Below are 15,931 nucleotides of genomic sequence, written 5' to 3'. Positions count from 1 at the left end.
GCTGTTCATTCCCCAGCAGGGGATGAACACCCCTCTCAATATTATAAAAAAAAAAAAAAAAGGGACTGCTGTTTTCTCCCGCTGGAGAGAACACCCTTTGCTGCTGTAACTGCAGGGGCTGCTGTTCATTCCCCAGCAGGGGATGTGTTCAATAAACTCAAGTAACTTGCCAAAGTGGTCCTGTCTGAAATCGAGCACAGCGTTAGTTCAGGAAGGCCACGTAGGCATAGTGCTGCGACCAGCTGACGCTGTCAGATGTCAAATCGCTCCAATCACTACCATTCTCCTATTAGACACGGGACGCATACGTGGCATATATATACGTGGCATTGCTGCTCGGTAAGTATGCTCAAACTGCTCGCAACCCTCCCTCCCTCCTCATCATAAGCATGAGCAGATTACTGTGTGCACCTTCTGGTTGTCGCTTTCTATTGTTTCAGATCACTAAGGCTTTTAAGTCCCGGCTGGTATGGACCTCACTCATCCTCATAACCAAGCTACAGTATAGATATCCACTGCCATATCTACACGATTACCATGATTTGCTTTAAAAACATTACTAAGTGTCTTAATTGTCTATGTATTTCCAAGCTGATGGTTCCAGGGGGTAATGTTAAGCTCTTGTATGTTCAATTAATTTTGGAGCAAGAACCCCCATAAGGAACCATACCGCCAAAGATAATTGTGTTCAATAAACTCAAGTAACTTGCCAAAGTGGTCCTGTCTGAACTAATCATATGATCAGCTACACTGGGAAACTAAGAATCACTTATAATTGGAGTCAGACTAAAATTATTAATGGAGTCAGATTTGAATTCGACACAAAAATTGTATTAAGATGATTTTTACAGAAGTGCCAGAGGATGAACACGTGCAATACCTTCAACCCGGCCACTAGATGCTGTCGTTGGGCTAGTGGGTGGAACATTACATACTGGTAGCTTTGGCACTGTGTGCAGGTGCCAAGTCCTGTTGGAAAATGAAATCTGCATCTCCATGAAGTTGGTCAGCAGCAGGAAGCATGAAGTGCTCTAAAACTTCCTGGTATACGGCTGCGTTGACCTTGGACCTCAGAAAACACTGTGGACCAATACCAGCAGATGACATGGCACCCCAAACCATCACTGACTGTGGAAACTTTACACTGGACCTCAAGCAACGTGGATTGTGTGCATCTCCTCTCTTCCTCCAGACTCTGGGACCCTGATTTCCAAAGGAAATGCAAAATTGACTTTCATCAGAGAACATAACTTTGGACCACTCAGCAGCAGTCCAGTCCTTTTTGTCTTTAGCCGCTTCTGAAGCTGTCCATTGTTCAAGAGTGGCTTGACACAAGGAATGCGACAGCTGAAACCCATGTCTTGCATACGTCTGTGCGTAGTGGTTCTTGAAGCATTGAATCCAGCTGCAGTCCACTCTTTGTGAATCTCCCTCACATTTTTGAATGGGTTTTATTTCACAATCCTCTCCAGGGTGCGGTTATCTTTATTGCTTGTACACTTTTTTTCTACCACATCTTTTCCTTCCCTTCACCTCTCTATTAATGTGCTTGGACACAGAGCTCTGTGAACAGCCAGCCTCTTTTGCAATGGCCTTTTGTGTCTTGCCCTCCTTGTGCAAGGTGTCAATGGTCATCTTTTGGACAACTGTCAAGTCAGCAGTCTTCCCCATGATTGTGTAGCCTACAGAACTAGACTGAGAGACCATTTAAAGGCCTTTGCAGGTGTTTTGAGTTAATTAGCTGATTAGAGTGTGGCACCAGGTGTCTTCAATATTGAACCTTTTCACAATATTCTAATTTTCTGAGATACTGAATTTGGGATTTTCCTTAGTTGTCAGTCTGTGTGTAATGAATGAATATAATATACAAGTTTCACTTCTTGAATGGAATCAGTGAAATAAATCAACTTTTTGATGATATTCTAATTATATGACCAGCACCTGTATGCAACGCAGTTCCCTGAGAGGGGAACTGCACGTCTCCTTCAGAGTTGATGACGTGTAACTCAGACACCCTTTTATACTCACGGGATCTCCCCGTGTGACGTCATGGACTGCCATCTGCCACTGAATATTGGTGTGTATCTACATGTGTCTCAGACTTCCCTTCTCAGGGAACCGTGTTACATACATAACCTAAGACAATGTTGAAGTTATGTGAACAAATTATGTTTGTGTTACTTGATTGATGTGGATTAAATGTATGATTAAATCATGTCCAACAGATTTTTTTTTGCTTTATTTACTTTGTATGAATGAAAGCATAAAACAACCCACATGGAAAGAACCTATATGTGGATATATGTGCATATATGAAACCTATATGCAGTGTATATGTACATATATGCTGCATATATGCACATATATGATAATATATATGCTGCATATATGCTATATATATGCTGCATATATGCGCATATATACTGCATATATGCTATATATATATGCTGCATATATGCGTATATATACTGCATATATGTGTATATATGCCACATATAGGCAAAATTGAGGTGCATATATGTGCATATACAGGAAATATAGGTCTCCTGTATTGCTTCTTCATATCCATATATATGCCCTATACATACAAGATATGTCTTCTATATAGCTAATGGCAGGATCTGGTCATTTTGTAGCTCATATCTCATTTTTGACTGTCATACATGATGCCTAGCTCATATTTTCTATTATCAAGACAAAAACTAAGAATTAACGAAAAAAATTATGCAAGAACTTATGTATGTGCGAATGTAGCAGTTATGTATTTAGACAATTATTTTGTGATTCCACTTGCCATGACCATATTTGGGGTTTCCTGCCGCCATGCTGACTTGGGGTGTTGACGCAATTTGCTGCTTCCCAGTCTGCATGAGACATCACAGCGGTAGGTCGCCCAAAGTTTTTGCGGTGATTCAATTAAGGCCATGTTTCATGTAACAGCTGAATTCACATGATATATTTGTATGATTGTAATCCAAAACCCCTCTGTGATGTACATTCAGATGTTTCGTTGATTATTTTTCTTTACTTAAGTTACTTTTAATATCTCTCTTTCTCAGCGTTGTGCGTTGCTGCCGCACGCTGTTTGTATGCTGCACAAGTCCTCATATATTGCCATTTGTGTTATACAGAATAAAGTGAGGACCTGATGGCAAGATTTTTCGCAGTCTGTCTTTGATTACGACACAACGCAGAAAACACACCGCTACACGAACACGTGAAATTGGTCCCACATGGAAAAAACCTATATAAACATATATGTTTCAATATAGGTTTGATATAGGTTTTTAATATATGTGACATATATAAAATTGGCCGTTTTCCTATATTATGTGTACATATATGTACATATATGTGTGTGTATATATATATATATATATATATATATATATGTGTGTACATATATGTGTACATATGTGTACATATATGTGTACATATGTGTGCATATATGTGTACATATATGTGTGCATATATGTACATATATGTACATATAATATAGGAAAACGGCCAATTTTATATATGTCACATATATGTAAAACCTATATCAAAACCTATATTGAAACATATATGTTTATATAGGTTTTTTCCATGTGGGAAAATTTAAGCAATTTTAAGCAAGTCGCTTAATATTGAAATATTTTTCAGAAAACAAGTCTTAATATCTTTAGTAATTATGCTTCTCAAGTAAATGTATCTTGGTTAGATGTTTGTACAGAAAAACATTCTGTTGTACAAAAGACATTCTGAGGAAGTGTTTTGTTTATTTGTTTGTTTGATTTGCAGTGTGACACTTGCATGTGAGCTAAAGTTCACTTCTAAATGCTGTCTCCAGCTAATCTGCTTTATCATCCTGTTTAACTCTTGGCCCAGTCATTTATCACACTGTAAACATGATCCTACTCATTCAGCTAAAGGACAGACACTCACTATGACATAACATTAGATTTCCATTTAATAAACACTCACCTATGTTCTCACTTACACAAACTCTCCATAACACAAACAGAGAAAGAATGTGAGCAAAAGGGGACATAAGAAAGAGGGAAAGGTAAATATAACAAATTTTATATAAATATTATACATTAAAATTAAGAATTACACACAGTGCGCAGAAATCGCAGAAAAAAAAGCACTGAATGAGTAAATTAATCTTGTCACAATAAAGTCCTTCTTCACAGTGAGGATAGTGACAATGACTGTTTTTGCAGTCATAAACTATATAAGTGTATCCACAAATATCTGAAAAGTTTTCAATAAACTTTATACAAAATAAAACTTTTGACCCCTTATATTTGAACTGGATAAATAAGAAATAAAAAGGGTTAAGAGTTCTAAGGAACAGCAAAAAAATTGTATCATCATTATTATTTCATATGGGAAGATAATGTATATTTGAAACATCCAATAGCCACAATATAGGAAATAAAAGGAGCACAGTTGGATGAATCTCACAAAACCTGCCAAGGTCATTTCTTGGTCATATTCCATACCAAAATGAAAAAAAAAAAAAAAAAAAAAAAAAAGAAATAGTATTTTGTATAAAAGGAGGGCATGGGTGTGACAAGGTACTAAATTGGCATGGAAATTATTTCATAATGAAAAAACAAAACAAACAAACAAACAAAAAAAAAAACATAATGGTCTCTAATTCACATATTGTAATGTCTTCTACTGAAAAGAGATTACCAAACAAACTGTATACAGCAATGCATACCAATGGGTTTCTATGACTTTTCCAGTTCCCCTTACTTTACTGGATAATTATTTAAAAATTCCTGTGTTTGCACTCACAAAAGAGCAATATATTATTAAGTAAAGTAAATATTTCAAAGTTAGTTATATTCACTACAGGAATTCCCATTACTTTTTGAAGGTTTGGAAATAACAATTTTCAAATTCCCTAACATTTCCACCTTTTCCATGACTGTGGGACCCCTATGGATAAGATAAACATATTTCATTAAAATGCAAACCCTCCACAGTCGAAAGCATCAAAATCAGAGTCTCCCTCAAAGTCGAAGCTGTTAAAATGTGGCGACTCTATGGCTTGGCTGCAGGCATGGTAAGAACCGCCTCCCCCCATGTCAGAGAAGGCTGTGGAGTGGGTCATTTCAGGATTATGGGCAGCCATGTTAGAGGAGGAGGGTGGACAGGAGTTCAGGTACCCCAGCGCTGAGGTCGCGGCTGCTCCGCCCATCAGCAGACAGACAGCTCTCACAGCCCGTGCATCGCTGCTGTTTCCGTGGCGCAGGCAGTCTGCGGAGCGTAGGGGCGGAGCCACTGTGGGGCTGCAGGGAGGCCGTTGGTTTATGCTGCCTAAAGTTCACAACAGAAACGGTTGTAGATAAACGACCTGAACATGTCATGACATTGTATGCATATGCAATATCCACGATCACTTCAACTGTTCATAATGTGCTGAGTCAATGTTTACAGAGATTAGAGAGCACTGCACTTCAGCCTAGTTTACAGTATATTGTTGTCTGCAATACTGTTCATGACACAGTTAAGCAGCCACCTTTCTCCTATTAAACTTCAAAAGTAAAGGAAACGATTACAAACACTAAAATGACTGCAACTTACAGCGTGTTATGGCAAGGGCTGAATTGCATGAGTGTATTTAACTGACTAAATTTTTATATACTAAAATTCTGTCAGTCATAATCATCACAGTTTCAGTTATTGGCCGCATTTTGTTGTGACGTTCCACCCATTTGAGAATGATGCCCAGTAATGCAATAGCGGTATTTATTTAATGTTTTCTATTTTTGTTTGTTTGTTTGTTTGTTTTATTTAAAAATTCACATGCATCATGGCTCTGTATAGAGAAGAATTGAAAAGAACCGATTATGAGACTTCACAAAGATGGAAAAGAATACAGGAATATCAGTAACCAACTAAAAATCAGTTGAAACACAAGAGGTATAGATTGAGGCACTGTACCACTAATCAGAGCCGCTGTGGCAGTCCTCATAAATAAGTGCTTCAGAATTAAGAGATTCTGTGAAAGCTCAGATAGTGCAAAGGACATTAAATAAGGTCACCCTGGCAAAGCTCTTGTCTGAGACAGTGGTGGCACTTAGTGGTTTTACAAAAATACAACATATTTTGCAAATCCCCCTTTAACGCATTGTGCCTCCCCCGACTCAAAACATCACAAATACAGCTCTTATAAGTGCTTGTGAAGGCATGTCTCAACAGGTAAATGTAGGCTACTTTCAATAAAAGGCCCAACAGGCTCTGTTCACTTTGACATGTTCATGACCCGTTTAATCTTTGAAGGTCTTGAAGGCTTGAACTTCTGTAACCGAAACTGAATGTCTTTTCCCATGTAACACGTTAGTCATGGTCCCACACCAGCTAAACACCCTCTGGCTTCGCCTGCTACAGTAGCCACACCTTAAACTCACGCTAGTGGTTGAGCTGGAAAAATTTTGACAGATCTGAATGGATGGTGCATGTGGAATTGGGAAAGGAACCAAGGTTTTTTTTCCACATGACACAGGCACAAAGGCATTGTCGCCTGACCTTGATAATGTGAAATGGATTCCCCTCGAGGAGAACCAAGGGTCTCGTGTGCAGCAAGCCAAAAAGTATCACGTTGGACGCAGCTGCCATCAGACCTGACAGTCTCTGAAACTACTTGCTAGTGGGTGACTGGCCTAGCATTAACTTGTTTACGACTATGAGAATTGCTTCTATTTGAGCTTCTATTTGAGCCTGCATCGTAGATAAATCCCATACCACGCCTAGTTGGTTCTCTGGGCCGGAGAATGCACACTTTTCTTGGTGTTTAGCCTTAACCCCAGCATCTTCATGTGAGCGAGAACAACATCTCAATGTTGAACCGCTAACTGTCTCGATTGAGCCAGAATCAGCCAATTGTTTATATAATTTAATACGCAAATGCCCTGGAGTCACAGTGGAGCCAGAGCTTCACGCATTTTGTGAAAGAGCCTACCCGGGGCTTACCACTGTGGATAGAACTCCGTTGAATCTGGGCAGATGAGACCTGAACTGTATCCTTTCTGTACTCTGTATCCTTTCTCTGCTGTTTGCAGGACCCAATGAGATATGTTTGGTAGAAGTTTCTAAGCTGCCAAAAAATCTACTAAGGCAACCAGTCTCTCAAGACTGGCCTCTGGTGTAGCATGAGTGGCCAACTCGGTGCAATGAAGTGGCGAACCGGCAGGGAATAACCAAACTGACCCCTCTGAGACCCTCCTTGGAGGGAGCGAGCATCCCAGCACCACTACGTTTCCAGGCAGACACTGAGATATGTGCTCGCTGGAGACTGCTGCGTCCTGAAGCACTTGAGGTGGCAGGGTTGGCAGAAAGGCCCCCTGAGGGCACCGAAGGGAGACGGGCACCGTATAATGAGGTGTGATCCATCTCGCCCCAAAGGAGACTGCCTTCAGAAGCCTGACGCATTTTATCCTCAGATCCGTTTTATCCTCAGATCCATTTTATCCTCAGATCCATTTTATCCTTCGAAGGCTTCGGCTGTGAGAGCCGCCCTGATCCCCAGGTATTCTGCGGGGGAGCTCATGTAGCGACACTCAAATTCTGCTGTGCCCTGTATGACACTAATAGTGTACTTGTAAGTGTAATATTTTAGTACTACTTGGGACCAAATTGTAAACTGTACTACAAGTGAACTTATAGGTATACTGATTGTTTTCTGTGTTCACATTGTGTTGCTTGAGTTATTTGTACTTGTGTCTTCTGAATGAGAATATGGTTAAACCTGTGCAAAATTAGGGCATTTTTGTCTGAAGTTTTGCAGCTTCTGAGTAAATTGGATTGTGTGTGAAAAAAACAGGTGAAATGTGTTTATAGTTTTGAGAAATGTGTCGTCGTATTGAGAACTGAATGACATCTACATCTACATCATCATATTCTAAATTAGTTTTATTCAAGTCAAAAATATTAGTTAATATTGTCGAATGAACCTAAATGCATTAATTTATTAAAAAAAAAAGAAAAAAAAATATATATATATTTTGTTGGTATAAATTTTATGCCAACAAAATTATTTTTATGGGTGAAATCAAATCAAATAATAATAATAATAATAATAATAAAATAATAATAATAATAAAAAAATATAGCTGCAAGCAGCAATTCGGGGCCAAGCCCCAGAAGGGGCAGTAGCGCAATACGGAGCAGGTAGAGCAAAAACAGCAGAAATTGAATGTACATGCAAAACAGCTGGTTCAGAAGGACAGGTGGAAATGAAATGAAAATCAATAGAAGTTCAGATGAGAATGAACACAGAATGAACTAAAAACACTTGTATCTAATTCAAGAGGAATAAAGATTAGTACAATGCTTATTTGGATAAAAAAGGAATCAAAATGACTCATTACACACAATTGCATAATGACCACCCAACACGGGATTCGAACCCACAACCTCCAGGTCCAGTGTCCATTGCGCATGTCATTGCACCACTGTGCAGGTGACTGTTGACACAACTGCCGAAGTTCACTAGTTTATGTGAAAATGGACTCAAAAAGAAGAATTTTTATGAAACTGCACTGAATGTTATATTTAATAACTTTACTTTAGATCATTCTGCAGCTCATCATGCTGTAGCGCAATACAGAGCAGGAAGAAGAAAAACAGCAGAAAATGAACAAACATGAAACACCTGGTTCAGAATTATGGGCGAGAATGAACTCAGAAAGTACAGAAGCTTAGATGAAAATGAACACAGCATGAAACAAAAAGCATTTATTTCTAATCTAGAGGCAATAACGGAATCAAAACACACAATTTCATAAAACCACTCCACCCGAGATTCGAACCCACTATCTTTAGGTACAGGGCTCGTCAGGTACCTGGCTTTACACATTGAGCTACATTATGACACATGTTCAACATGTTGTGGAAGAGAACTTTTAGTGTAACAAAGAATTTACAAAAAAAACATTTCTTAGCATGCTAACCATATTAGCATGCCAAGCTAACTTAATGCTAATGAAGCTCATGGTTAACTTGATAGCTGAAGAGCCACATTAAAAAGAATGACAACTGGTTAGCATGCTAAGCAATTAGCATGCTAAGCTAACTAGCATAAGATAACAATCACAAGGAAGGTCACATTCAGAGACAAATATCTCGGGAACGGTAGCGAATATCAAAAATCCGTTCAGTCATTTCTATGCGGCTCGGTCCAAAGATCTTCTGAGCTGATTGTGGACAAAATAGGACAAAATTTGTGGGAGGAGTAGCGAAAAAACTGTTTTTCATTTATTTCAATATGGCAGACAGGTACATTTAAGGAAAATGACAAATGACACATCGTTGGAATTGGCATTAGCCAGGGAATAAAATGACATAAAGTATACACGTTTTGGAAAGTGTTTTCAAAAGTTATAAGCATTTTTGCAAAAAACATTATATCTGTGGAACAGTAGGTGGCGCTGTGTTGAAACTTCTCAGGTACCTTCGGGACCTACTAAAGGTCATACATACTAATTTTTGTGAAGATATGTCAAATAGTTTAAAAGATATTGAAATTTATGACAAAATTCAAAATGGCAGACATGCTTTTCATCCGATGTTGACAAATTCAATATCCCCGGATTCGGCATGGCCCAAGGAATCCATAGACACCAAGATCTTGATTTTCTAATAAAGTGTTCAAAAGTTATTGGCCAAAATATCCATTTTACAGATCTCATGACCTGTAGGTGGCGCTGTTCCCAAATTCGGCAAGGAACCTCAGATCATGGTCTTGATCAAGTGTACGAATTTTTGTTTTGATCGCTCAAAGTTTGGCTGAGATACAGCCTCTATAGCAATTTTGGGTAAACCTCATTAACTTCGTGACATCATAACTTTTGAACAAAGATGAATAAAAAAAAAATCTGCTCAGTCATTTCTGTGCGGCTCAGACCAAAGATCACCTGATCAAAGTCTGGACAAAATTGGACAAATTTTGAAGGAGGAGTAGCGAAAAAACGGACTACTGTACTTTTCAAAATGGCCGCTACTGTAATGGGTGGAGACTTAATGTAAGAATTTGAATAGAATCAGCATGAAGAGACAAATCAGATGTACTAAATTGTATTTTTCTAGAGCAAATGGTTCAAAAGTTATAACCTTTAGAATGTTGAATTTTTGAACTGGTGGTGGCGCTATAGAGTTGGTCCTTGAGACTCCAAAATTGGTCAGATTTCTAGACATGACCATCACTACAAGTGTGCCAAATTTCATCATTTTCTCATGTTCCGTTGATAGGGCTGCCATAGACTCCCATTCGGGAGGAAGAATAATAATAATAAAAGGGAAAACGTACAATTACAATAGGGGCTACAGCCCCTTTGGGGCTTGGCCCCTAATAATAAAAGGGAAAACGTACAATTACAATAGGGGCTACAGCCCCTTTGGGGCTTGGCCCCTAATGAAAATCAATAGAAGTTCAGAGAATGAACACGGAATGAACTAAAATACTTGTATCTCATTGAAGAGGAATAAAGATTAGCACAATCCTTATTTGGATAAAAAAGGTATCAAAATGACTCATTACACACAATTGTATAAAGGAACCCCACACGAGATTTGAATCCATGACCTCCGGGTCCAAGGTCCATTTCTCATCTCATTGCACCACTGTGCAAGTGAATGTTTCCACACCTGCCGAAGTTTATTAGTTCATGTGAAAATGAACTCAAAATGAAGAATTCTTATAAAGCTGCACTTTAGATCATTCTGCAGCTCATCATGCTGTAGTGCAATACAGAGCAGGAAGAGGAAAAACAGCAGAAAATGAACAAACATGAAACAGCTGGTTCAGAATTACGGGCAAGAATGAACTCAGAATGTACATAAGCTTAGATGAAAATGAACACAGCATGAAACAAAAAGCATTTATTTCTAATCCAAGAGGCAGTAAAGGAATCAAAACACACTATTTTATAAAACCGCTCCACCTGGGATTCGAACCCACTAACTTCGGATACAGGGCTCTTCAGATAACTGGCTTTACACATTGAGCTACTTGAGGATGCACATTCAACAGACTGTGGAAGAAACCTTTTAGTCTAACAAAGAATTCACAAAAAAAGCATTACTTAGCATGCTAACCATATTAGCATGCTAAGCTAACTTAATGCTAATGAAGCTCATGGTTAACTTGATAACTGAAGAGCCACATTAAAGAGAATGACAACTGGTTAGCATGCTAAGCAATTAGCATGCTAAGCTAACTAGCATAAGACAACAAACACAAGCAAGGTCACATTCAGAGATGAATATCTTGGGAATGGTAGCGAATATCAAAAATCCGTTCAGTCATTTCTGTGCGGCTCGGTCCAAAGATCATCTGAGCTGATTTTGGACAAAATTGACCAAAATTTGTGGGAGGAGTAGCGAAAAAACTGTTTTTGATTTAATTCAATATGGCAGACAGGTACATTTAAGGAAAATGACAAATGACACATCGTCGGAATCGGCATAAGCCAGGGAATAAAATGACATAAAGCATACACATTTTGGAAAGTGTTTTCAAAAGTTATAAGTGGTTTTGCAATAATCATTACATCTGTGGAACAGTAGGTGGCGCTGTGTTGAAACTTCTCAGGTACCTTCAGGACCTTCTAAAGGTCATACGTACCAATTTGTGTGAAGATATGTCAAATTGTTTAAAAGTTATTGCAATTTATGACAAAATTCAAAATGGCGGACACGTGGTTCATCCGATGTTGACGAATTCGATATCCTCGGATTCGGCATGGCACAGGGAATCCATAGACACCAAGATCTTGATTTTCTAATAAAGTGTTCAAAAGTTATTGGCCAAAATAGCCATTTTTCAGATCTCATGACCTGTAGGTGGCGCTGTTCCCAAATTTGGCATGGAACCTCAGATCATGGTCTTGATCAAGTGTACCAATTTTAGTTTCGATTGCTCAAAGTTTGGCCGAGATACAGCCTCTATAGCAATTTTGGGTCAACCTCGTTAACTTCGTGACATCATAACTTTTGAACAAAGATGAATAAAAAAAATCTGTTCAGTCATTTCTGTGCGGCTCAGACCAAAGATCACCTGATCAAAGTTTGGACAAAATTGGACAAATTTTGAAGGAGGAGAAGCGAAAAAAACAAATACTGTACTTTTCAAAATGGCCGCTACTGTAATGGGTGGAGACTTAATGTAAGAAGTTGAATAGCATCAGCATGAAGAGACGAATCAGATGAACTAAATTTAATTTTTCTATGACAAACAGTTCAAATGTTAAAACCGTTAGAATGTTGAAATTTTGAACTGGTGGTGGCGCTATAGAGTTGGTTCTAGAGACTCCAAATTTGGTCCAATCACTATTCATGAGCATCTCTACAACTGTGCCAAATTTCATCATTTTCTCATGTTCCGTTGATAGGGCTGCCATAGACTCCCATTCGGGAGGAAGAATAATAATAATAAAAGGGAAAACGTACAATTACAATAGGGGCTACAGCCCCTTCGGGGCTTGGCCCCTAAAAAACTCTTAAAGGTAGAAAATGCAGTGCACCATTGAAAGAGAGACCTAAATACAGAATACTGAACATAGCAGAAAGAAAGCATGAAAAAAAAGAGTTAAACATGCTTAACAGATTATAGCAGAGAGAGAGAAAGGGAGAGAGGGAGGCTTACCACAGAACAACTGCACTGACATTGCAGGAGATTTTTCTCTTTTAATCAGCAACATGTCAGGATTATTTATTCCGTTTGTGCAAGTGTGCTCTAAACCACGGACAGTGATGATTTATGATATTAATACTATGATTCTTTGATACATACAATCATCATCGAGAACAGGCAGTGGCTTCATAACTTCACCTGTGTCTACAGAAGCTCTACTGCAGGTGCTGACCACCTAAAGTGAAATAACACATGCTAAGTGAAACTATGGGATTGTCCCAATACTCACACTTGAAATAACTTGAGAGAGTGTGCATGCAACAGGAAATAGGTGCACAAGACTGTCCCAGGGCCATATTTTATGGCCTTCCCTTGCAAATTTCCCTGTGTCTCGTTCACTCAGATGTATGTCATTGCTTTTGTTGCATCAGTGCCCACAATTGACAGAACATTTGCAATGGATTTAAATGGATGCCCTTAGTCAACTAGCTGATTAATTATTTACAGTTTATTTCCTTATAAATCTGTTTTATGCACCATTCTACAAGGCTGTATGTATGTGGTTAACGTGGTTTCATGAAGTAGAACATGTTTCTGGATCAACATCCTTGTTGATCCTGGAACAACATTCCAATCAACCAATCAGATTTGAGGGATTGGTTTTCAGTTAATGTCATGTTTAGGCTTACAACAAGGGTTAAGGGCTTCTACTCCATTCTTATTCTCCTATCATTTCCCTTTGATTTTTGGGATAAGTTATGGTAGGGTTAGGTTTAGGGGTAGGGATACCCTGCAAACATGCCCCTGCAGGGCTCATGCTGGCTTTTTGTGGGCACAGTGGGCTAGGGCCAGCCCACACCAAACATAAACAGGCCTAGTGCGGGCTTGCCCAGGCGAGGACCACAGCTCTGGGCTCACTGCGGGCTCTATGTGAACAACCCACACTAGCGAACTGCCCATATTAAGCCCATGATGGCCCAGTGTGGGCCAGCCCGTTCAGGCCCAGAGCAACTATTGTAACTTTGGGCCCATGCAGGTTTTGTGCAGGCAGCCCAATTTCATTTCCCATGCTCTGTTTGGCAGCTTTTTAAAATGTAATGTAAAAATTCAATAAAACCTTCCATTTATAACTCTGCACAGATGGAAGAAAAATTAATGACAAATTACAGTAATTCACATTTTTTATACAGAAAAATTGCTGTATATTTATACAGTATTTTCTGTTTTCTTAAATTACAAACCTGATTCCAAAAAAGTTGGGACACTGTACAAATTGTGAATGGAATGCAATAATTTACAAATCTCATAAACTTATATTTTATTCACAATAGAATATAGATAACACATCAAGTGTTGAAAGTGAGACATTTTGAAATGTCATGCCAAATATTGGCTCATTTTGGATTTCATGAGAGCTACACATTCCAAAAAAGTTGGGACAGGTAGCAATAAGAGGCCGGAAAAGTTAAATGTACATATAAGGAACAGCTGGAGGACCAATTTGCAACTTATTAGGTCAATTGGCAACATGATTGGGTATAAAAAGAGCCTCTCAGAGTGGCAGTGTCTCTCAGAAGTCAAGATGGGCAGAGGATCACCAATTCTCCCAGTGCTGTGGTGAAAAATATTGGAGCAATATCAGAAAGGAGTTTCTCAGAGAAAAATTGCAAAGATTTTGAAGTTATCATCATCTACAGTGCATAATATCATCCAAAGATTCAGAGAATCTGGAACAATCTCTGTGCGTAAGGGTCAAGGCCGGAAAACCATACTGGATGCCCGTGATCTTCGGGCCCTTAGACGGCACTGCATCACATACAGGAATGCTACTGTAATGGAAATCACAACATGGGCTCAGGAATACTTCCAGAAAACATTGTCGGTGAACACAATCCACCGTGCCATTCGCCGTTGCCGGCTAAAACTCTATAGGTCAAAAAAGAAGCCATATCTAAATATGATCCAGAAGCGCAAGCGTTTTCTCTGGGCCAAGGCTCATTTAAAATGGACTGTGGCAAAGTGGAAAACTGTTCTGTGGTCAGACGAATCAAAATTTGAAGTTCTTTTTGGAAAACTGGGACACCATGTCATCCGGACTAAAGAGGACAAGGACAACCCAAGTTGTTATCAGCGCTCAGTTCAGAAGCCTGCATCTCTGATGGTATGGGGTTGCATGAGTGCGTGTGGCATGGGCAGCTTACACATCTGGAAAGGCACCATCAATGCTGAAAGGTATATCCAAGTTCTAGAACAACATATGCTCCCATCCAGACGTCGTCTCTTTCAGGGAAGACCTTGCATTTTCCAACATGACAATGCCAGACCACATACTGCATCAATTACAACATCATGGCTGCGTAGAAGAAGGATCCGGGTACTGAAATGGCCAGCCTGCAGTCCAGATCTTTCACCCATAGAAAACATTTGGCGCATCATAAAGAGGAAGATGCGACAAAGAAGACCTAAGACAGTTGAGCAACTAGAAGCCTGTATTAGACAAGAATGGGACAACATTCCTATTCCTAAACTTGAGCAACTTGTCTCCTCAGTCCCCAGATGTTTGCAGACTGTTATAAAAAGAAGAGGGGATGCCACACAGTGGTAAACATGGCCTTGTCCCAACTTTTTTGAGATGTGTTGATGCCATGAAATTTAAAATCAACTTATTTTTCCCTTAAAATGATACATTTTCTCAGTTTAAACATTTGATATGTCATCTATGTTGTATTCTGAATAAAATATTGAAATTTGAAACTTCCACATCATTGCATTCTGTTTTTATTCACAATTTGTACAGTGTCCCAACCTTTTGGAATCGGGTTTGTACATACAAATCTAAGTAAAATCACAAAAAATACCTTGTAATTAACCCTGTAAAAAACAGATGATAAAACAGTCAAATGACTGGCAGTAAAGTAAAATGTCCTTATTTTATTACAGTTAATTATTATTAACTGTGTGTTTCTGAAGCACTTTTATTATAGCAAAAATTACAAGAGAAATTCTGGTCAGATGAAGTTGATTACTTATTGATGATTCAATCATCATGCAGTGGTCAGAATCAAAGATATTTACATTTTACAGAGTATGATTTAGGATATTTTTGATTAGCAGATACTTCTGCCAGTCATTGACCATTTCTTTTTTTTTTTAACAATCTTTAACTGTTATTTTCATTAATGGTAAACATGTGGCACCCTGTGCTGTCAGATTTATTGTTGTAGATTAATAGTGTGAGCCCTGTGAGGGCCTAGTGAGGGCTTCTTAAGGGCTGCCCATGCAGGGCCATCGCTAAGGGGC

The 15,931-nt window shown here is 38.8% G+C and overlaps 1 protein-coding gene across 2 annotated transcripts in view; it reads right to left on the bottom strand.

Annotated features, from left to right (window-relative positions):
• Nucleotides 1-3,934: 3,934 nt before the first annotated feature.
• Nucleotides 3,935-15,931, bottom strand: part of si:ch1073-83n3.2 — a 29,078-nt gene continuing 17,081 nt past the window's right edge. For both annotated transcript variants that reach the window (XM_048161841.1, XM_048161842.1), the window contains exon 6: nt 3,935-5,316. In XM_048161841.1, coding sequence (XP_048017798.1) covers nt 4,961-5,316 — 356 coding nt within the window. In that variant the 3' untranslated portion in view covers nt 3,935-4,960. The remainder of the gene's footprint in view (nt 5,317-15,931) is intronic.

The sequence above is a fragment of the Megalobrama amblycephala genome, linkage group LG16 (assembly GCF_018812025.1).
Source record: "Megalobrama amblycephala isolate DHTTF-2021 linkage group LG16, ASM1881202v1, whole genome shotgun sequence".
NCBI lineage: Eukaryota > Metazoa > Chordata > Actinopteri > Cypriniformes > Xenocyprididae > Megalobrama > Megalobrama amblycephala.
The sequence above is the reverse complement of the archived record's forward strand: the minus strand, read 5'-3'. Positions and strand labels throughout refer to the sequence as shown.